The sequence below is a fragment of the Festucalex cinctus genome, chromosome 2 (genome assembly GCF_051991245.1).
Source record: "Festucalex cinctus isolate MCC-2025b chromosome 2, RoL_Fcin_1.0, whole genome shotgun sequence".
Taxonomy (NCBI): Eukaryota; Metazoa; Chordata; class Actinopteri; order Syngnathiformes; family Syngnathidae; genus Festucalex; species Festucalex cinctus.
This window is the reverse complement of record NC_135412.1, coordinates 37361059-37385294: the sequence shown is the minus strand read 5'-3', so window position 1 is coordinate 37385294 and position 24236 is coordinate 37361059. Positions and strand designations below refer to the sequence as shown.

At 41.1% G+C, this 24236-nt stretch overlaps 1 protein-coding gene across 8 annotated transcripts in view; it reads right to left on the bottom strand.

Moving 5' to 3' along the window:
• rerea (arginine-glutamic acid dipeptide (RE) repeats a) overlaps nt 1–24236 on the bottom strand; it is a 193806-nt gene that overhangs the window by 36551 nt on the left and 133019 nt on the right. For 6 of the 8 annotated variants that reach the window (XM_077514959.1, XM_077514961.1, XM_077514963.1 and 3 more), the window contains 3 exons: nt 11571–11676; nt 8673–8769; nt 5048–5152 (listed from right to left, as the gene is read on the bottom strand). In XM_077514959.1, the coding sequence (XP_077371085.1) occupies nt 5048–5152; nt 8673–8769; nt 11571–11676 (308 nt within the window). Of the gene's footprint in view, nt 1–1143; nt 1412–5047; nt 5153–8672; nt 8770–11570; nt 11677–24236 lie in introns of those variants that run through there. The other 2 variants (XM_077514966.1, XM_077514965.1) reach the window with 2 other exon arrangements.

Sequence of the window (24236 nt, the reverse complement as noted above, 5' to 3'; positions counted from 1 at the left end):
AAATAAAAAATAAAAAAACAATTATAACTCTCAATAACGACTAATAAATATTTAACCTGATACATTCAGTCATATCGCCCAGCCCTTTGTTGCGGTCCATTTAAATAATTGATTCAATATATAAAAATATAGAAGACATTTTTGTTTTTTTGTTTTTTTTAAACACATTTGTAGATACTGTAAAAATTTGTGGTGTTTTAAGATTAATGTTTACAAGCAACAAATGTCACTATAAGTTTTGAATATTGAAATGAATCGTATCGAATCGAAAATCGTATCGTTCCCAAACTTAATCGAACCGTATCAAACCGTTCTGTTCTGAAAGATAATCGTTTTTCAATCGAATCGCAACCTGTGTATCGAGATACATATCGAATCGGCCTCATGTCAGAGATTCCCTCCCCTAGTATCTATAAACCATGGAATTGGGCAGTTTTTAATTTGGCACTGGTTTCTAAACCCTTAATAGAGTATAACTGCAAATGCTTTAATTTGGTCATTAATTTATGCTTTTTTTTTTTTTTTTTTTTAATTGACAACTGTACAGTTAACATGTCATGCACAAACTGCTTCCATTATTCATATGAGCTAAGTAATAATAAGCTAAGTAAAAATATACTACATTAAGCGACACTTCTAAGTAATAAATTACGTAAGCACAAAAATCCCAGCTGTTAATCACAGGCGAATAAACAAAAAACATAACAGTCAAACTGGGTACTCGCAATCAGCCGCAGCCCCGCCCCCTTTATCAATTTCAACCAATAGCGGCGCGCGAGCGTGGCACACTGACATAATTGCAGCGCTGTAAAAACAAGAGAAGAGCCAATTCGTCGGTATTCAAATGCGTTTGACAGGCGCCACGCGTGGACGTGGCTGTCAAGCTTTGTGTGCAGCCTCCTGGGCGCCATGTCATCCGATTGTAAACAGGAGCTGCAAAATGGAGCCCTATTCGCTTCCGTAGCATGTTATACCGTCGCGTAAACGCACGCACGCATACGGGCAGAGCAAGCACGTTTTTACAGGTGTGATTCTACAGGAGCGCGAGCTGGAACGCACAATGACAGCGAAGCAAGCGGACAACAAATAAAAGAGGAGTCGACATTAGCCCGGCTGCTGAGAGCTCGAGAAGAGCGCACCTACCTCCGCGGGCTGAACAAGTCGTCCATGTCGGACATGGAGCCCTCTTTGGCGGGTGACACTGCGTGTGTGCAACGCTCCCTCCCCGGCTCGCACCTATATGTGCGTGGGTGCTCAAAATGGAGAGGCGCGCTCTGAGTTTGTGCCGTGACCTCAGCAGCGTACGCACGCACGCACGCACGGCGCCGCCAACTCGCCTCGCTGTTTACGGGGACGCCACTGAGCATGTGCCGCGACCTCGCAGCGGCGGCCGGCCAACCAGAGGCGCAGACACACGCACGCACGAGACGGAAATCGGTGCCCCTCTCCACCCACGACCCACCCCCCCGTATGTATGCGCCATCATAAACACGGGTGCAATTGCGAGGCTGCAGAAGCGCCGCACGGAATACCAAGCATGTGGAGCAGCCGGGGAAGAGAAGGGAGGGGAGAGAGGAGTGAGGCGGAAGAGGAATGAACAGGGCTCGGCGAGAGGGTGCCTCCGATAGGCAAGCAACCCTCCCATGACCAGAACGAGGACAACTGTCGGTGCAACATGTGACAAGCCCCAACAAGTGAATGAAATGAGAATGTAATAAATTAACCGTCACTGAGCGATGCATCTGCATTAACTGCAAGGAGGGCATTGTCCAGTAAAGTCCAGCAGATGGGGGTATTTTTCGTTGTGGAACCCCTGTTCACTAGAGGTGGGAATCTTGGGGCACCTCACGATTCGATTGCGATTACGATTCAGAGGCTACGATTCGATTATAAAACGATTATTGATTTCCCCCCCAGGCAGCAGAAAAAAAACAATGTATTTTTGTGCTTTTAATGTTTCGTACATTAGTTACAAAAATAGTACAAAAGTCCTCTCAGGCCTACATAAACTACTATTTCAGTATCAAGTTAACAGTTCAAAACAGTAAATAAAATACTCAAGTCCTCATTCTGTAACAACAGCTTTTAAGTATATTCAGTCTTCAACAGAATAAAACATAGCACTGAGCAAAAATATATTATTTTTATCCACTCAAAAGTGCATTTAGGTATAAATGAAAGACAATGTGAACTACTACTTCAATACAAATGCCTAAAAAAAAAAAAGTGCTTTCCTGCTTTTTAAGTTGTGTAAAGATGAACATGTAAACATTAAAGTTTCTCAGAGGTACAAAAAAAAAAAACCCTCAAGTGCTTTTCTGCTTTTTAACTTGTGTAAACATGAACGTGTAAACATTAATGGGATCGTTCGGCTTTTTTAACATGAATCTCAATTTGATCCTCACCTCCCGTGTGTGCGATCAGCACTGACTTCTTTCTGACAGCGTTCGGTGACACCAGTTCTGGTTCGACGTTGGACGAGAAGAAAATAAAAAAAGAAAATAGTCCAGCAAGCTGGCTGGGGTCTCGGAAATAAAGCGTTTTTCTTCTAAAAACTTTTTGTTTTCAAAAGCGTGATACATTTCCACCACAATACTCTTTTCTGAATAAAGTCAGACGCCATTACCGCCAGCCACTACTTTTTTGTTCGTTCGTTCGTATCACTGCGCGGCGCCCTGTAGAACGCTAACCGACGCACTGCAGCCAGCTAGCTGATACTTCCGCCTCAAGTTGTTTGCCTTTCGGAGCAGGTCTGATCCCACGAAGAGGTGGGTTGGTCAGCTCAGCCATGCTTGTTGTTGTTTTGAATCTCGAGGCGTGAGTTGTGGATGTGTAATCTCGGTCCGTCCCAAAAAGCGTCCCGAAGACCGCGCGCGCTACTGCGTTTCAGTTCCGCGTACTTTTCGCTCGTTTCGCTTCCCTTGGCATATTTATATAATCGGAATTTGGACGTTTGTGAATCGTTCTCGATTGTCCCACGGCCGAATCGTGAATAATCTAAGAATCGGAAATTTTGCACACCTCTACTGTTCACCAACAAAAATGTTTTGTTTTACAACAATTTTTTTGTTATACCAATCACAACATCCACGCAGGACGCTCAGTTGTGCTTTCTCTCACACGTCAATGTGCTCTTTTTGTCATATACTGTCAGTATTTTTGTTTATTGCTGGAAATTAGTCCTCAGCATGCCTCTCAAGAAAGTAAAAAAGTAATTACGCTATTGGGAAGCCCTGGAAAGTTGTGGTTCCAGCAGCATCCACAGGCAGGGCTTGTCGAGTGCCACCACGTGCAAACAAAATGCACATTTCTAACTGAAATATATTCTAATTACTGCCATTTTATACAGCTATTTTCAACAGCAATACACAAAGTACATGTTCAATGTATTTCTAGTAAACTGCGAAGAAATGACAAGTTGACAACGCAAGGGAATTGCAATCCATCATCCAAAGGCAATGTTAGTCAAAAGAAGACATTTCAATTAAATCAAACAGTATAAGACCATATTTGCGATGCCCGGAACCAATATTCCTTGTTTCCGCGCCGACGTTTGTTATGCATGCAGCACTCCTCCACAAATAGATATATTCACCTATGAATTATTCACAGGATTTGGGATTGTATTTATGTATCAATTAAAATTAAAAAACAAAAGTTTTATGTCATTACTGCAACACTGAGCTGCGGTTGCTTGTAGACGAGAGTCACGAAAACACGTGTGACTACGAATAGGTCTGGCCGGCCACCACTGCACAATGGTTGGTAAAAGATAGGATTGTTTTGTCTTTTTTTACTCATTAGGTAATGTAACATATCCTAGCATTGCTAGCAAGAACACACTGTGATGTTTGTAGATGACACACTATATTGTTATTCATTTTGCAAATTCCCTGAGTAATCGATGGAATAATCAATAGGTAAATCTGTTTCAATAAGATACATTTGTGAAAACCCTTGACTCACCATTACTTGGTGTTACAGTAAAATGGCAACATTTTATCCAGACGAACTAGATTATTAGTAGAACTGTTATTTCATTGATGTCATAAAAATCGGGTGAGTTAAACAAGAAAATATGTCTATCGCCAAAATTGAGGCTGCTTAAAAGTAAATGCTGGGTCAACTCAAATGCAAATCAGCTAATATTAGCGAACAGAATGCATTTTTTGGACTGTGTTGTCTTCTGCTGCAATAGACACAAATGTATCCGCTGCAGGCACATTGTCGGCACAAATGATCATTTTCCTCAACAAACAACTAATCAAAGACTAGGTTACCAAATTGTTCTCTCCTGTTTATCTATAGGCTACACCAGATAAGGTTCGTCTATCAGTGAGATTAATTTGGGAACACTTATTTACACTTGTACAAATGTATTTATTTAGGTTTTTAAAAATAAAGCTCTCTAGTGAAAGAAAATAAATAAATTCAAGTTTATTGTCAAGTTCATTCGATAGTAATGGTTAAAAAAAAAATAACCCTTTGTAAAATCCATAGTAAAGTTCATAAAAATAAATAAATAAATAAAGTTATTGAATTAAAATTTGGAGACAAGATCAGTCAATTTCATCTAAAATAAATGGTTGTATTTTTCATTTAAACCAGCGGTGTCAAAACTTATTTCTTCCAAGGTCCGGTTTTGACAGATATGTGTTTGGTTTCAATACAAAAAAGTGAAAAATGAAAACAAACTTCTGTTCTCCGGCCTTGCCATACAAACGGCATGGACTGTGTCAATTGTTTACCTTAGACTATTCCACGAGCTGCTATAACATTTGATGGCTGTAATTTGGACACGCCTAATTTAAACCATGATGCAAACATTTTTGACCCTGCTCCCTAAAAGAATGGGAATCGAGAATCATTTGGAACTGGGATTGAAATGAGGAACTGGACTCAGAACCAGAATCGTACAAATTCAATAAAGTGAAGAATTATGGAACTACAAAGTCAATTAGTAAATGATAAGTATTCAGCTCTGTTTTAGGCATATAGTTGTTATATCAAGGGTGGTGACTGATTGGGAAAAAAAAGAGCTCCTCACCTGGTCTCTGGGTTATATCCAAGGATATAGAAAAAGGAGTCAATGCGGGCTTTGAACTCCCTGGCAGCAAAAATGTCGGAGAAATGTGAAATGTTGCATTTCCCCCTGTGAAAGAGCAAACAATATCATCAGAAATCAGGATAGTCGAAACTCGCCATTCGGGGGGTAAGAATAGCATAAATTTGCGTATTATTGACAGTGACACCCATTGAAATGCATTGGAAAAAACCCACTTTGATTTATCTTTCTTTTCTCTTTATTTTTTTTCTGACCTTTTCTCTGGTCTCCTGACCATTTAAACTTCACGACTCTGGCAAGATTCTGAAGTACCAGGTTAAGGCGAAGGGTAATGGGATATTTATAAGGCTTTAGGTGAATTAATGAGTATAAATTTATACGTATTTGCACGCACACGCACGCGCGCGCACGCACGCACGCACGCACGCAAACGCACGCACGCAAACGCACACACGCAAACGCACGCACACACAAAAAAAAAAGAGCAATGATGATAAGACGTTGAATCGGTAAGACTACCGAATGAACAATTCTGAGCTCTTAAAGAAAAGAAAAAAAAAAAGAAATGCATTGGAAAATAAATTAACACAAAAACATTGTTCTCTTGAGAAGTTCAGTATATCTCCAAGTATAGAATGCAAAGGGCTTGTTGAATAGTCAGTGGAACACGGTGTGCAATGAATCTTGATACTGTTTGGACTGCAACCCCACAGTCTGACCACAGACAACACAGGCATAATTGTGAAGCTAAGATGCCTCGCACAGACATCAGAGAAACCCCCAAGAAGAAAATTAAAGGGCACTTGGAGCGTTCATCTTTACAGAGCTGCAGCATTACAACGTCTCAGTGGAATTCCATCCCATTTATCTGCAGCCTGTAGAAGACGTGAAATCAAAGGGTGTCTATGTAGGACAAGTCGCAGCTAATTTGCCCTGAAATCAGCGCTTTCTGGGAGATGCACTGCGTTGCTCACAGATGGTTTTGCTTAAAGGAAAAAGGAAGTGAGAGGGGGATGGATGACCGGATAGAATGCACACACACACACACACACACACACACACACACACAGCATCATATTTAAAACCAAGGAAATCATTTTTGCATGAATGCATTACTTTTTCTGTTTTGCATAAAAATACTCAGCCAGTGTCTCCTGCTGCTCTTTGTATGGTGAGGATAGGGACAATACAATGGGGAATAACTGCGGTCAGTCTACTATCTCCAACGACTGTATGGATGTTAACATGAAGCTTTAACATGTTCACGCTCTCATGGTGAAATATCAGTTCATATTGAACCATCCAGAAATACGCAACATTTGTTTAACAGTAGACAGTGAGTTTGCTAAGGCTGAGTGCACACATAAAGATAAATGGGATGTTTTTAATCACCTGACTATAAGTACAGTAGATTTTTCCCAAAAATAGGCAACGGGCTGGGGGTGATCAGAAAACCAATCTCTCCTCCATGGCGACACATTAAGCTATACTTATACTGTATTTTCCCGCACTATAAGGCACACAGCATTATTAGGCGCGCCTTCAATGAATGACATATTTTAAAACTTTTACCATATAAAGTCGCTAAAGTAGAGGATGGGGTTACGTTATGCATCCATTAGATGGTGCTGCGCTAAGGGGAATGTCAACAAAAGTCAGATAGGTCAGTCAAAATTTATTAATAGATTACAAACCAGCTTTCTGACAACTCCATTCACTCCCAAAATGAATAAACAGCTGTTTATTATTTTCTCTGAGGTAAAGTATTGGTATTAGCTAGCGATCCAAGATGGCAGGATCTTCTGCGCATGTGCGTCACCGATCGTGCAGGGTTACCGATAGCGTCTTGACAGCGAGACCTGTTGCGGCTCAGTATTGATCCATATATAAGGCACACTGGATTATAAGGCACATGGTCAGCTTTCAAAAAAATTGAAGGCTTTTAGGCGGCCTTATAGTGCGGAAAATACGGTAATAAGCATTATTATCACTAAAGGGAGTAGCTGCTCTAGTAAGGATACAACAGCAAGCAAGAAGAGAGTTCACAAAAAGCCAATGCTAATCGCTAAGCTAATGCTGTGTGGCCAAACAAGAGAAAAAGTGCCTATAGGTGTACAGTATTTTTTATTTATTTTTTTAACAGAGGTCTGACTGCAAACTGGTTAAAGTTGGGAGCAACCATTTGCTGAATTAAAGCAATTTGGAAGAAAGAGCGGGCCAACATATTTCCACAGAGAAGTGAAAGACTCCTTGCCAGTTCTAGAAAACATTTTATTTCAGTTGTTGTTGTTGAAGGGTGGACCAAACCATTTTCACGTTTAGGGGGCAAGTACTTTTTCCACCAAGGGCCAGGTAGCTTTGAAAAGGTTTTTCCTTAATAAATAAAATCACCATTTATATGTTGCATTTTAGGTCAATTTGGGGTGTTTTTGTCTTATACTTACATTTGTGTAATGGATGATCTGAAACATTAAATTGGGGACACAATGTAAAAAAGTAAGAATTTGAGAAGTGGGCAAATACTTTTTCACTGCACTGCAAAATTCAAATGAAAAGAAGCAGAGAGAAGAATAAATCTGATTCATTTTGCCTCTTTACAGGAAATTATAATTCTTACACTTAATTTTATATAATGCTAGATATGTTACAGATTTGATTTATATCATGACATGAACTTTAGACCATAAAGCTCAGCCCTCAGTCTCCATTCAAATTAGTCTCTGACAAAAATATGAAAAACAATGTACAGACAATGTTACATTTATGTACAATAAACATGTAAATTTGCGTAGAAGTTAAAATACTTTTTTATTCCATATAGTAAACTGCATATGTATGAAAGCAAGCAGTAGCTCTTGCTATACTGAACCAGTTTTAAAAAACAAAAACTTGCAAAAGGACTGCCTCCGTCACACAGCTTCTTTAGTTTACCTACTAACATTATCAAAGTAATAGCTTTAAATATTTTCATAGTATAATGCAATTGAATGTATTTTGTAATTGTGACTACATATAGTGACTATTGCTTTGAAGCATGATTCAGGGGAAAAAACTAAATTATGATTCAAATTCAAATCGCAATATCTGTCAGAAAAATCGCAATTCAATCTTTTCCAGAAGTTGTTAATCCATACTGCTTCATGTCGCTTCTTTCATCAAACTGGGTTCCCCAGACGGCAGGAAGTATTTTCCTAAGCTGAAAGCACGTCTTTTTTTGCAAACATCTTCATCTTACAATGCTCCCACCTCCGTTCATCTTTGGAAACACTCAACAAACATGAGCACATACCCAGGAAGTGTGTGTTTATCTTTGTGTTTTGAGATCATGTGTGATCATGTGAGAGCTCTTTTTCTTTTTCCTTTGCCTGAAGGCACCTTTTAGTGATATGGACTCTTAAGATTATTTCCTACGGTCGTTTTACAATCCCAAAATGCATTATGATTGATCTTGGAAGTTGCACTGTAAATTTTAGTCATGTTTAGTTTAAAACGATATCCAAAGTTTGTTTGCTTAGAATTTCAGTCACAGCAGTTCAAAATTTTTTCGGGAGATAACATTGAGTATGTGAGTGCGGCAAAGCCGAGATATGAGAGTGTTTGCGCAAACCTGAGAGCAGCAGCATGATAAGTGTCCACATAGTCAGAGATGAAGAGCTCTCGACTCCTGACCACTGGGTCTGTGATAACCAGCTCACGTCCGGAGTCTAGAAAAGAAATGAATGTTATCTGATGAGCATGGAGAGCCACAAATCTCATGTATTTACTAGGGGTGGGACAAAAAACCGATTCGACCGAACCATCGGTCGTTAAGGGGAGCTAAACGACCGTATCGGTAGCAGACTTGTCAACCGATACAAAATCCTCCGGGAATCCTTAGATACATTGCTTGTAGAGCTGTGGACCGGATATGGCGTGGCTGTGAATCGGTTGCGAGTGAGGCTTTATGGTTTTCATAACAATAGCAAGAGTTCTGCACCGTGCTCTACTTGTTTTGTTTACATTTCAGTAGCAGCACTATTCAAGCTACTTCCCTGTTTACAGAGAGCTAGCAAAGTAGCGCTCAGAGACGCTTCATTCCCCGGATGTTGTAAACATAATGCAAAGACGTTACGCACCTTGGGGAGGAGCCTACCGTCAACGCCGTGCTCGCGACACGGCGCGCGCGCGCACAACGAGTAACAACATGCAACAGTTAGCAGAAGCTAACCCATTGCTATCGAGTCCTCTCGGTGCACTTGTATGTCCCGGGCCGGCGTTGGTACTGCGCGCGAGCCAAAAAGAATAACTCCCGTGACGATCCAATGCATGGATTCAAACGACACAGGTATGTCCCACAGCCAACACACCAGCTAAGCTAAAAGCACACTGCAAGTATCTCATTTCTCAGTTTGTGGCTCCCTATCAATGTACACAACTAGCATGAGCAGCAGAGAACTGAGACGTGCCCGCAATTACGTCATCAAACGCAAAATGAACGACAGCCCAAAAAAACAAAACATAAACAGTAGTGATTCTGTGGTCATCATCTTGTCTCAGATTAAAAAAAACAAAAAGATGTCATACATTAACCAAAAATGAATATGATGGCAAAAGAAAAACAAATATTGTTAAAAACAAAAATTGTTGATAAAAAGGGAAGGGCACTTTTGGAAATATTTTTGGATATATTAAGTGGTTAAAATGTGTTTGATAGATTTATTGTTCCATAAGGTGGCTTCATATTTCTTTTGGCTGGACGGTAGGTTTATTTCATGTCTTAAATTTATGTTTCTGAAATACTTCACAATGTGCACATATTCTGTTTAATTGTGTTGGTGTCTTTTAAAGGTTAAATATTTATATTTCAAATTGAATTATCTGCCTTTTTTTTCCCCCTGATCCTTATTTTGAATTAAAAAAAAAAAAAAAAAAAAACAATTATAACTCTCAATAACGACTAATAAATATTTAACCTGATACATTTTTCAGTCATATCGCCCAGCCCTTTGTTGCGGTCCATTTAAATAATTGATTCAATATATAAAAATATAGAAGACATTTTTTTTTTTTTTTTTTTTTAAACACATTTGTAGATACTGTAAAAATTTGTGGTGTTTTAAGATGAATGTTTACAAGCAACAAATGTCACTATAAGTTTTGAATATTGAAATGAATCGTATCGAATCGAAAATCGTATCGTTCCCAAACTTAATCGAACCGCATCGAACCGTTCTGTTCTGAAAGATAATCGTTTTTCAATCGAATCGCAACCTGTGTATCGAGATACATATCGAATCGGCCTCATGTCAGAGATTCCCACCCCTAGTATTTACCTAATAAAATCAGCAAAGCCGTTCTACAGTATCGGTATACATCATGACTGAGTCCTTAGTACATTTGAAGAGGTCAATAATTTGCCCCATAATTCAATAAAGCCAATAAAATGTCTTCCACTGAGGAGAGGCCACCATGTCCAATCCTCTACTTAAATGACTCTTGGAGATGGGGCGTGAAGATACATCAGCAGCATGGGGAACGAGACGCTACTTTGATGAATGAGCTGAGTTGTTGTGACATGCTGAGACCACTGTAGCACGACCTTGTGACATTAATCCTAATAATCCAAAGCCACTTCTGCAAGGACGCATACAGCCACACTGACACTTCTACCCTGCGGCGGACAAATCAAAAATATGCTGCGTTTTGTTCTTAAAACGGATAGCGTGAACTAAAGCCGTTTGCCTCTGACCCCGTTTAGCTGCAACCACGTTTCTTTATGCATTTGACCTCGGGTTCCAGGCTCTGGCGCAGCATATATTTAGAGGTGTCTGCATTCTGGGAGGTAAACTGAGAGCAGCTCAGTCATCGGGGCGCCGCTAACAGGATGTGTCAACAGGTGAGTGGCTTGGAAAAAGGTGTACACATTAGCTCCTTTTAGAAGCACGGAGAAGGGCAAGGCCGACGAGGAATACAAACTACTTTAGAATGCCTACTGTCTATCAATAGTTTGTTTCCAATTTGTGAATGTAAAAAAAAAAATGAAGCAATACTCAGAGATCCACAACTATTAGAAGTCACAGTCTTCTCATTCTAAAGTGATCTGCATCATCTTTTGTTTATTTTTTGTTTACCGGTCACGTAAGCAGATCAAATGTTCTACGTTTGTGTGCCCATGGCCATCCATGGCACCCATTTTGTTGAGGATGTTGAAAATAGAGATTGTGCTTTGCTGGTCCTGCTGAAGTTGATCATGAGGAGAGTGACTGGTGCTGTTGAGTGTGTGTATGCTCAAGGGCCACATGGCACTGCAGGTTATTAACACTTGACAGCACTGCTGTGTGGCCTGAAGGAGCGTTACCAGGGGAACAGTGTAGCACCACTGATTTAGCTCCTCTGCCCGAGACACGAGGCTGTGCTTTCTGTTTGAAATACAACCCGCAGCTCCTTCCTGTAGCTCCTACACAGAACACAGGGGTGTGTGTGTTTTTTGAAAGAGGGATAGTTGTGAAACAGTGTGCAGGCCCACCGTTCTCATTGTTGCGATCCTGCACCAGGTGCTGGTAGACAGAGTCGGGCACTTCTGATTGGCGGTAGTACCATTTCACATTCATCAGCAGATGGTCCCGTTTACTCTGCAAAACAGAAGAGAGAGCATTTTGTTTGATCACATCATTACAAACTATGATTTGCATTGAGTCTGACTCACAGACTGATGTGACATGCAGGGTGACTAAAGCTCTAAATAAGCAAAGATAGGAGGGAGGAAGAAGTAAGTGGGGTTCATTTTATCCCCAATGAACCAGGTTATGATATGTTTGAGCTTTTTTTTTTTTTTTTTTCTCATCATTGTCTGACTTAATGCTCAACAGAGTGCCATCTACTGGTCTTGTTATAAAGTGCAGTTCAGAAAAGGCCTGTCATTCTTTAGATGACCAGCAGGTGGAGGCACAGAGGTGAGAAGCCAGCGTTACTCGCGTCACAGCCAGTCAGAGAAAAAAGGCAAGGTGGGGAGAAATTGAGGTGAGGCATGAAAAGGGTAAAACACAGTTTTCATTTCATGTTATTTTTTTTTTTTCATATTGTGCCTCCACATAAAGTCAACTGAGCATCACTGTCGTTTGACGGAACATTTCCAGAGACTTGTGGGCTAAGACACTATCTTGTGTGCATCAGTACCAGAGAAAAGAAGGAAATAAGAGAAACGTACATCCCCTTTCTGTCTTATCATATCTGCATGGAGGGGAACATGAGGTCAGAGTTCAGATATTTCGAGTACATTGTTCAGTTATGTCACTGGGGAGGAGGCTGAGCCGAGCAAATCACCCTCAAGCCCACCTCTGCTTTACTCATTCTCCTCCAACTCCCTCCTTTCCCTTGCTTAATCGTTCTCATTCCATCCTCCACTCCATTTTCTTCCCCTCAACCTTGAGCACGGTGGAGGAAGTGTTAAACAGCAGCTGGTATGCACTCACTCAGCTGCATTGACTCCTCTGGGTGACCGTCAGTATTCACACATAACCACACACTTGGACTCGACAAAGAGCTACACTAATGGACTGAGACAGAACCTCAGCAGAGTGTGAAGAAATCTGTGCAGTGACGTCATGGCCCTCCTCCCCAGTCAAGCAGTTTGCTCACCCGCCCGACCTCCTCAGTGTCTATCGACTTTATAGGCATGATTGCCTTTTGGACGTTAAAACGGGCACAGAAAAACAAGCAGTTATCTAGTGCTTATACATAATTAATGCTTAAAGAAGACTGTAAACGCTACCAGTGTGCTGCCTGAACATTTCATTTTCTGCCTGAAAAATCACAAGATATTATTGCGCCTGTGGATATGTAAACAGAGGTGCACATTTTAAAACACTTATTTGAAAAGGTGCATTTGTAAAGAGAAGGGTAAAATGTTTCCCAAGCTATGAAGTGTCCAAAATAGATGCTTTTTGGAAGCTCAAATTGGCGTTAATCGCTCTCAGGCAAAAGTGGGGGAGGGATGGAGAGGAAGACAGAGTGCCACATATGGAGTGGATGTGGGAGAGAAGCACAGCTTTCAATTATGACAATTGTTATAAAAATGTGTGTCGATAAAAACATAGAGAGTAAATTAAAGGGGAGTGTTGAACAGATAAGAGTATAAATATATTGCTTGGATTGTCCTGGATCTGATTAAATCCATCACAGGGCTGAGCAATTAATCGAAATTCAATTACAATTTCAATTATCACACTCCACAATTGTAAAACCAGCATAATCGAGAAAAAAAAGAAAGAATATTACTACTAATTGCTAGTTGCTTAAAAAGTATACATTTACAACTTAAAAAAAATAAATAAATTAAAAATAATTTAATACATTTTGTTTCATCCAAAAGAAGCTTGCATAATTATTGTATTTCAAATAATTTTATTTGTCTTAATATTTTTAGTTTTTTTTTTTGTTTGTTTTGTTTTGTTTAAACATTTTCCTGTTTTGTACAAAAAAATAAATGATCAACCTACTGCACAGTGCACATGCTACATTCCAACTCCAAGTTTTTTGGCAACATAAATAAATACATATATATTATTATAAATATATATTATTATAAATTATGTTTGGTCACAAGGAACTTACATAATAATAGTGTTTCTATTTTTTTAATTGGTCTTAATATTTTTAAATGTGTAAACATTTTTCTCGTTTTGAACCAAAAAAAAAAAATCATTTGAATAACCGTGATTTCAATTATTGCCAAAATAATCATGATTTTTTTTTTCCACCCATAATTGAGTAGCCCTAATCCATCAGAGAAAATAAACTGCGGTGTTGAAGGAGCTTCCTCGCCGACTGTGTAGCAAATCAAAGCCCCATACTACGGCAGCCATCTTGGTACATCCTGCCAGAGGCTAAACATGGCCCTGCTCTGCTCCTCCTGAGCCCTCAACCCTGGGAATGCTGCTCACAAGCTGAGGGGCCAAAAGACAGAGCCACTGCTGAGAGGAAGAAATGAAAAAGGTAAAGAAAGAAGAGTGAAGCAGAGAGTTGGGTTAAGGTAAGAAGGAGGCAGACATTCTCGTTTGGGCAGACTTATAAATACAAGTGTTCCCCTGCTTTACTGAACGTCTCAAGGGTACAAGGCTAGCCCTTCATTGAGTGTGGAGATATAAATCTGAGAGTCATGCTTTGAGTTTGAACACAATGGCGCCTTACCCTCCCTTCACTGGCTCAGTTTGGCCTGTGGCATTCTTGGCTACACTCAGAAAGCCAGCTAAGCAGGGAGGGGACGCAACAGTTATACTACAAATAGTTTGGAAATATCCCTCTAAAACAAATATGAAGTGGTATGTTTATGAATAAAGATACTAACAAAGGCTTTCATCCAGGCTGTGAAGTAACCGAAACAAGACGGGCGGGCATTATGCGACTCAGTTCATTCTCCGTCTCGCTGGCTTGAGGCGCCTGGCCCCTTGAATCCATCATGGGTGAGCAGTTCTCTTTGTGTGGCTGCATGTGTGTGCAGTCACCTCTACAGCTGGGGCCCCGGTGTATGCGTAGCCAAGATGGAAGAAGGAAATGGTTGTGTTATTTAAGGGAGTAAATTGTAAAGGGGGGGGGGGGGGGGGGGGAGAGCCGCAAATGTGGGATTAATTCCACGTTTCCACTCAGATAGGCTGAAATCAATACAGTGCTTTTCAATGCAAAGCAAGCGGTGAGGCTAATACCCTCCCGTGTAGGTCTTTATCTAACATCTGCTCAAGGCAGCCTTAACAATAAAGTTATTGCTGAGCAAGCAAAGCTACAACAACCGAGGGAACACTGTGACGACCTGTAACCTGCAAAAATCATACCCTCCATTCCTGCTCCACACTGTAACACAAGAGCTTTGCTTTTAAACAAAAACCAGACCCCTCTCGCTCCCACACGCCAGGCCCCCAGCGCACCTCATTAACAGGAAACCTCTGTTTATTTGCTCTGCTTTTCAAACACTCTTCTTCCTCAGCTAACTCTGTTAGTGACCCCCTCGCCCACCCTGCACTGGTGACATCAGCAAGCAGGATCTATGACTTCCTTTAGGAGGTAAGGAAGGAAAGACAGATCCGCAACACATGCAGACAAACGGCAAGGAATGTCGATCAGTTCGGCTTGGCTAGCGGGCTGCTGTGCCAACAGCTTCGTTAGCCAGCACCCCCGGGGGCAGGGGTGGGCCAGGGCATAGTCAATCAATGGCGGTAGTCGTGTGACATTGACAAGCAGAGGCTCAAAATGGCACAGAGGACGGGCTTTTGGGGGCGGGGTACATGGGGAGAAGTGTTTTCCCTCCCCTGCCGCAAGGGGAGAGCGAGCACAAGCGAAGAACAAAAGGCTGATTGTGGCATTTGGAGGGAGAGATGAGATCTGGGAGGACTAATCTTCCACTCTAACATGATAAGATTAGGGAGGGGGAGGCAGGAAGAGCTGCTTGGGAGGATCACACATGCACTTGCAACAACACACAGACAGTATGTAACACAAATATGATGGGATCCCAAATGGAAAGAATTTCCACTTCTTCCTTTTTCATCTTGCTCTCCTATATTTACTTCCTCTTTGTGTGAGCACACCAGCAATCTATAAGAGCTTCCATCTGGACGACACACACTCCCAATACGTACTTTAATTGTGTTGTGTGAACATAAGCTGGCGAGGTAGACGGGATCTGCTGCGCTCATGCAATCTTCAACATCTCATTGACTGACAAAGGAGGAGGGGGTTAGAAAGAAAAAAACAGCTTGCATTGAGCGAGCATGCACACACACATACACAAGGCTTTAAGGATAAGAATCACTTTTCTTCTCCCAACCCTGCAGTAGACTACGGCAGGCTGAAACTGTGTGTCAGAGGTAAAAGAAAGCACCTCTAAATCAGGCTGACAGAGGCAGCAGCAGCAGCAGCAGCAGGATTCCATTCCACTCCGCACACCCCTAACCCACCCCCCCTCACGCTGTATGGGCTTCACAGCGTGCACTCGGCCACTGGGACGAAGGAAGGACAACCAGGCCCTTAAAGCATTCTTGTCTTCAGTACCTTTAATATAAACACTAAACAAATGCTGATTACAATGTTTGGGAAGGGGCACTGCACACAGTCTGCTTTGCCCGTCTAGCAAAAAGAGCAAACACAGTCAGTGTGTGTGGGAAGGATAGCTGATGATGATGAAGATGAGGTGTAGGAGGAGCTTGGGGGGTGGTTGAGGCAAGTCCCAGCTGTGGCGGCGGTTCTGGCCGAACCTTTGCTCCGAGCATACACAGGGGCGCCTCTCACTCTACATCCCTTTGGCTTGACCTGTTTGGATATCGAATGAGTGAGCTCTGCTTTGAACACACCGGGCCCATCTGTCAGCACTGCTCCACATTAGATGAATGCTTCAAAGTGGGCAAATTTGCTCTCCCTTCTGCTGCGTGAGAGAGTGTGTGTGTCTGTGTTTTTTCGAACACTAGTAACCATGTCAGCCTGACACTCAAAAATGACTTTCAAGGAAAAGGCAGGTTATAAATCTGTTTAACTAGCGCTGCTTAATTATGGAAAAAATAATAATCACGATTATTTTGGCAATAATTAAAATCACGATTATTCAAATGATTATTTTTTTGGCACAAAATTTTTTTAAGCATATCAAATTATTAAACCAATTAAAAAATAGAAACACCAATTATGCAAGCTCCCTTTGGACCCAACATTATGTATTTATTTATTTATTTCGGCAAAAAATTGAAAGTTGGAGTGCAGCTTGTGCACTGTGCAGTAGGATGATCATTTATTTTTTGGTACAAAACAAGAAAATGTTAATACATTTAAAAATAGTAAGACCAATTAAAAAAAAAAAAAAATAGAAACACTATAATTGATCTAAGTTCCTTTTGGAACAAACAGAATTTATAATACTGTAATATATATTTATGTCGGCAAAAACGAAGTTGGAGTGCAGCATGTGCACTGTGCCGTAGTACAATCCTTTATTTTTTGGCACAAAACAAGAAAATGTTTAAATGTAAAAAACAAAAACAAAAAATATTAAGACAATTCTTTGAGAAACTATATTTATGCAAGTTCCTTTTGGATGAAACAAAATTTATTAAATTACTTGTTAAAAAAAAAAAAAAAAAAAAGGCGCAACTGTGTAAATTTAAACAACTCAAAAATTAGTCATCTTTTTTTACGATTATGCTGATTTTGTAATTGTAGAGTGTAACTGAAATTGTAATTGAATTTCGATTAATTGCACAGCCATATGTTTAACGCAAAAACAAAGATTGAGGTGAATGGAAGTCTTTTTCTTTTTTTTTCTTCACAATATACAGTATTGGTGCCTAAATGCTCACAGCAGCAGCATAGCCTCAAGGCTGTGAGCAGCAAACAAATAAAATCGCTTGCTAATCTGATTGAACAGTTAATCCTCCTTCCTGCCAAACGGTTCTGCTGAGTTCAATTTGGTGCGGTAGGCCTATTTGAATTTGAACTTGGAACTTCAGTAAATGCTGTGGTCTACCGGATCTGACACATCATTAACACATTCTTGCTTGAAGAATTTGGACTGTGAAAATAATCTGCATATTTGACTTGGCAATACTATTATGTTTAGCGTTGCTGAATAAGATGCGGGACTCCATCACTTGACTCCATCGTCCATTTAAATGTGTAAGAAGTAATGTACATTGGGTTTTTGCTGTTTCTACTGTCAGTTATTTTCTTATAGTAGTTACAGTTTCCGCTCACATTTCTACTATGTTGGAGGTCGGGAATCCCATGGGTACTAGTTTGGGCCAAAAAGGAGGCCTTTCTGGGCAGTTCCACTCAATTTTTGAAGTGATTTAAGTGTTTCAAAAAAGTCCCAGGGGTAAAGACTAAACCCATGGCAGAAATAATAAGAAAACGAATGATGTTGACCATACTACCCTGCCCCCGCCGAGGATAGGGGTGAGAACGGAGCACACTAACCTTGAGTCCAACATAAATATTTGTCTTAGACTCCAACAAAAAACAATGTTATTCCAGGCAAAGGGAGAGAGGACTTAAAAAACAACAACACAATCACTCATAATGATGATTATCTTCAGAAGAGCGAGACAAAACACTGAGGAGTGATTCAGTCCACACACAAAAAAGAACAAGGCTATTGACCAGAATGCAGATCCAAGTGAGACTTCAAACGCGGGCTGTGTGAGGACAGATGGAGGCAGTTAGGGGAGCTCATATCTGCTGTTCAGATCATAATACTGACTTTATTTCTCAAGCCCTGCCGCTCAGCCAGACACAGAGTTACAGCCTGCCAGAAAACATTGTCATTTCTGCCTACAGCCTTTCATTTAGCAGCTTCAAAGACAACTCGCTTTGATACCTACCTTTCTGCATATATGTGTGTGTGCGTGCGCAGCCGGGGATCTTCAATTGGGACCAGAGACTAGCCTGGACTCAAGGCAATATAACCATGAGTCAGACACAACACGCACAGCAATGCTGACGTTTTAAAAACACCATGTTTTTGTTGTGCCAAGTGCCTCAACCTGTTTGGCTTGGAAGACCGAAATCCATTGTTTTAGTTTCCCCTAATTAGCATAATAGCATAGCCTGAAAAGCTAATGCGACGTCTCACTTGTACTGTACTGTCTGGACAAATGAGTTGGGGGAGGGAACAGCGTCACGTCAGGGGGATATGAATATCAGGCTTTGTCTAGATGTGTGTGGACATAATGGACACTTGCCTGACTAATCCAAACCTCGGGTGCGTGTGCGTGTGTGTTTAGCCTCCCGGGCAGAGCATGGCAGAGAAGGAGTTGTGGGCTGACTGTGTGCAGTAATGGAAGGCAGGAAATGAGAAAGCTTGCTGAAGCCTGCGCTAATTGACACAGCCTCGACCCGATTGAGTACACGCACACACATGCATAAAACTTTCACACTATAAACACACACTGTGCCACACACTTAAGTTTCACACATAAGTTGCTTGCCGCATCAACAAAGGTGCAAATTGCATGTGAATTGAGGAATACTAAATGTCCTATATTCATTCATTGACAGCAATTTTCAAAGCAGTTATTCAATTTGTCAGCCATTTTGGAGCACTGTGTTTTAGAAAATTGTGTTCTGCGACAACAGAAGCAGCGAACCTCTCGTTTTCCTCTCTCAGCAGGAAAAAAAAAAGTGTTTCTACCTCCTTTCTTTTCTTTCGTAATCAGCAGTAGAACATGAGTCTGCTTTACCAACAACACCAGTTTTGTTTTTGTGGAATCATGTCAAGTAGTATATTATTTTTTGTTGTGACATGACACGCAAAGCTATAAAAAACAACACAAAAGCAAGACTTAGAAAAGATTTTTAATGACAAAATGCTTTATTTACAGATGTAAAACGATGAAATGTGTGGTGAGCAGTGCTGACTCATCACGTCTTAAATTGAATGTCAGTGGCTTTTTTTTTTTTTACATGCCATTCATCATTCACTCCATGAATTGAGTCATCTTTTCTCAACATAGCAACAAACTTTCTACTAACAATTTTTCTTGTCTTTTTTTTTTTTTTTTGCGGCAGCAAATTGTTACATTCCATTTGACGCATCTAAACGTCCATGACGGTCATTGAATTAATTTTTTTAAAATATTTTTTTTACGGAAAGGGGCATTTCTTCAATTGTGCTGAACTCCTGTGTCCATGTTTGCCTTGTATTAGGTAGAATAAAGCTGGCCAGGGGGGCCTTTGTGGATGTAGCTCAACCTCTCCAAGACACGATTAATCAACAATAGGTTCCACACAAACGACAGCCGAAAGACCAACTAATCAAGCGATGAATTATGATGCCGATCCCTAGTGTCGTGGAACTCCTTAAATCTATGCGACTCTGAAAAGCAGTGAAAGGCTTATTTGTGTGTGTGCACATCAAGCTAATATGAATATTTGTCGTTCATCTAATATGCAGCCGCAGTCATTTCCGCATGCATGCTCAGAGACAAACATCCAAAGATTTCTGTGTAGTAGCAAACACGCCCAGGAGAATGCCGGTGACGCATGGCTGGAAGTTGATGAAGTGAGAGGAAAGGCATGCAAACACCGATCGAAACCGGACAGACGGCATCGCGCGCTGCTTGGAACAGTTCTCGCAGTTGCGATTGTATTGTTTTATCCAGCTTGTGTAGATTTCCATCTCTCTGCCTGCCTCCCCATCTGTGAATCTGAAGATGACCTTGCCTATCAGTCAGTCTCTGGCGATGACACTGGTCCTTATCACTAATACGTCATGTACACTGCCAAGCACTCAGCAGTAGGTGGTCCATCATGCGCGCTCGCTTTGTACAATATGCAAATAGGTGTATGCAAATGACCAATCTGCATGCAATGATAACATCAGCACAGATGCAAATTTAGTAGATATGTGCGTGTACTCAAAGTTATGTCCCTACAGCTGCGGCGCACAAAATCAAACAGCTACTCAGGGCAAATGAAATACTGTCGAGTAGTGTGAAAACAACGCGCATGCACGTACACACACGCACACACTTGCACAAAGCATTGAGCAGCCTCCTGCTGTGCTGCAACAAGAGATTTATTGTAGACAACCCAGCTGCAATAACAAGGCATGGCCAGTGCTCAAAAGATGAGAAACACATGATTCTCAGTCTAGACTGACAAAAAACAGTTGCCTTATTGTCACGCCATTATGGCCGTGACATTAAAAATACAACATGTGAACAAAACAGTGCTAAATAATCACATTTACGGTTTACTTTCCAAAAGTCACATGCAAGGAAAAATTATAAATGGAGTTTATTTATATCTTTTGATATAAAATAAACTTAAAATAGAAGACACTTAAAATAGTGCAAATGACCAATGTAAAAGGAAAATGCCTTGTAAAGGACACATTTTTTTTTTTTCCTGTTGACTATAAACAAAATTCCACTGAATCGTTAGCAATTGTTAGCTTTTTCTGTGACAAAATAAAAAAAAAAAATTAATACATTTGTTAAATTTTATGGTTGAAATGTTCTCTCCAGTTATGTAATAATGTGTGCTAAAAATTGCAGTTGGGAAAATTTCAGTCCCAAGGTGAGATAAATTGTTGAACATTATTAGTTTAGTAAGTTAGTTTCATACAAGGCTCAGTGTAAAATAAAAAGGGGTGAAGTACTTTAAAAAAGATATATACATTGAGAGAACAATTAATAGCATTTTTTGTCAAAAAAAAAAAAAAGAGGCTGAACAACAACATACTCCACTCCAACCTAGACAATACAAGAATTGTGTGTAAATCAAAAGGCATATTTGGAGCAGCCATACACACAGTGACGATGACTGCATTTGTTTTGTCGGGTAGGGGAGGTAAAGCATTTTACTGTCAATGGGGGAATTACACGCCTCAGCTCACTCTGTCAGGGAAAAGAGAGGACGGCTGTTTATCCGCAGTGAGAAGAGGGTAAAAAAAAAAGGGAAGGAAAGAAAAGACGAGAGGTCAGAGCTGTTGTTGTGATGGTGTTTTCTTTATGTCTGTGTCTTAAACAATGTTAGTGTTGTGTGTTGTTGAGAGGCCAGGTCAGCATAATTAGCTGTGAAAGCGTGCTCAGGGCTAGAAAACAGAAGATGAACAAGAGTACCAAACAACATGAGGCAGCTATTACAAGAAGAAGAAGAAAAAGAAGAAGAAGAAAAAAAAAAAACGGATCACCCCATACACAAGCCGATGATGCATCCCATGTGCATTGGAGGGGACTTCCAAACCGCTGAAAAGGAAACGTCCATTTACAGCTGTGACTTGTTCTTCGTCACATCCTGCCCCCCCCCAGCTTTGAAAGGAGACACGGGCTACTATATCATTCTGCAAGAATTGCATAGAATCCTGTAAAACAACCATCAAAAACACAACTAGCCAGATGAAGGAAAAGCTGTGAGCTATGTCATGTATGTGAACTTGGGTTGCTTTTCCTCTATTTGTGCAGAGGCTCTCCTTGGCTGCTGGCCGATAAGGTGATTTGACGACATTGCATGCTTGTAATAGTTTGGCTGTGAAGAGAAATTTGACGAACAGTCTGCGGACTCCAACAGGGCGGGGCTACCGGCAGCTCTTCCCAACAGCGGATATCATTGCCCTGGCAGCCCATACATTACCACTATCCATCCACGCCCCCATGGCAGGGCGGGACCAATGGGGAAGCAGCAGCCAAACAAATAAATCCTCAGATCCTCCTGCGGTGTTGGAATGGAGGAGAATGCTGAAAATGTGCCGCTTCAGCTGGTGATTGACACAAAGCCTCTTGTTTACCGGCGCCACGGAGATTAGCATACGCTTACCATATCCCTCCCTGTCCCCCTCTGGTCTCCTCATGCGTACCCCCCATCCCTGCATGAAGTGGATATTACCCCACCCTGCTGCTATGATATTGATCAGCCTCCTCCCTCGCACTCCCCTTCCTCTTCTCTTCTCTCTTCATAACCCACTGCATTGATTCCACCTCTCCCTCCAAGGCTGCCAGCCAGGAGTGATTATACACACAGCTCACACACACACAAACGCTGCTGTCTCAAGCGCGCACACACACACACACGGGACAATCTTTGGTGGGTTATGTGGAGCTGTGCTTTACTCTGGAGGCTATGAAGCTAAGTGGCTGTTGCAGCAGCCTGTGAAAACACTGCTTCTTTTCATTCAAGGCAAGCAGCAACTGCAAGCTGAGCATTACATATTACCATAATAAATATGGCCGTTGTAGCCTGTTAGCAATAGCACATGGACATGCTGGCATATGTGCTCTTGTGGTTTTTGTGAAGCTGGTGTTCAAGACGGCTGTGGTGGGACTTGACAGGTGGGCTTCAGACACCTTGTGATTCTGTGCAGAGCCACGCTGGGCAGATACACGCTCCTTATATGGGTCTGCAGTGCTGCACTCACCAACCAGCTCAAACCAAGCATCCAGCCCTCTCCAGTCAAGGCGGTTATGTGGAGCAGCAAACGAGTGGATGCCACAGTCATAAAGGCAAAAGATAGACAAAGGATTTTAACAGCCTGTGTAAACTGGGTGCCATTGAGGGAGATTTGACATGCTTCAATGACCTAATCTGTGCCAGCAGCCTATTGCATAGCTAAATAAACTACCCGCCAGAAACGGGGGACAAACTAAAGCGGAAAAATAGTCTCCTAGCAGTATGATTTGGCATACAATCTGAAAGGTGGAACACCATTCTTGCTAAGCACACTTAATTAGTGTTTTAATCATGCTAGTTTACATTCAATCACACTCAAAATGTCCCAGTATGACCCCCAATGGTATGCTCCATCTTATCTGACATATAGTAAACAATGCTGTTGGATATGCAGTTTTAGTCCAAGAATTTTCAATTGCAATGCGGGCAAGATCATCTCTTTCTAATCTCCCCCTTGCGCAGCAAAGAGTGTACAGTACGGTAACATCCCATATATAATATACACACCCTCACCCCCATTTGGCATTTAGATGGCATTTTAGTTTGGCAGCAAACTGTTTGCACCTAATTATGGCCAGTTGCTTCTGTATCCTGAAAGCCATCCACAATGCAAGCAGGATTAGGCTATTATTTCCATTCTCTTACTCACACCTCTGCCATTAGATTTAATGTTAAAGTGGGCTGGGAGGTAAGTGTTTAAGGAAAGGAAGTCTAAGCAAAGCAGGACGAGCAAAGTCGATGTGTGAGCTGAATCAATAGCGTGCGTCAATGTTTTCCTCCTGTACCTTTCGCTGTTCAATTAGTACTTTTACTGCTTGCAATGTAACGTCTTAGAGCAGCTCAAAAGCGATTACTTTAATTGTCTTATCTGACAATAAAAACAATCCATCTCTAATTAAGCTGCAGTGCCTGAAAACAAAAGAAAACACACAACACAATAACCATCTATAGCATCTCATTTAAAACATACAACAAACACTTCATTGATCAAGTAAATCATATTAGAGAGGAAAAGTAAACTATCGTATGCAGGCACATCTATGTTACACAACATAGACATGTGAGGTGAGCTTATAGCACAACTAGACCACATCAATCACTTTGCCTATTCCTTTAAAAATCACATGATAAACCAAGTAAATCAAGTCAATCAGTATTCCCTGAAGTAAGAGCTTTTAAGCCCTGCATGCTGAGCTACTACAAGTAAATGGTCCACTCCACTCACAATGCCTTGAAGCAAAAGATTCATCACAGAGACCAGACAGCA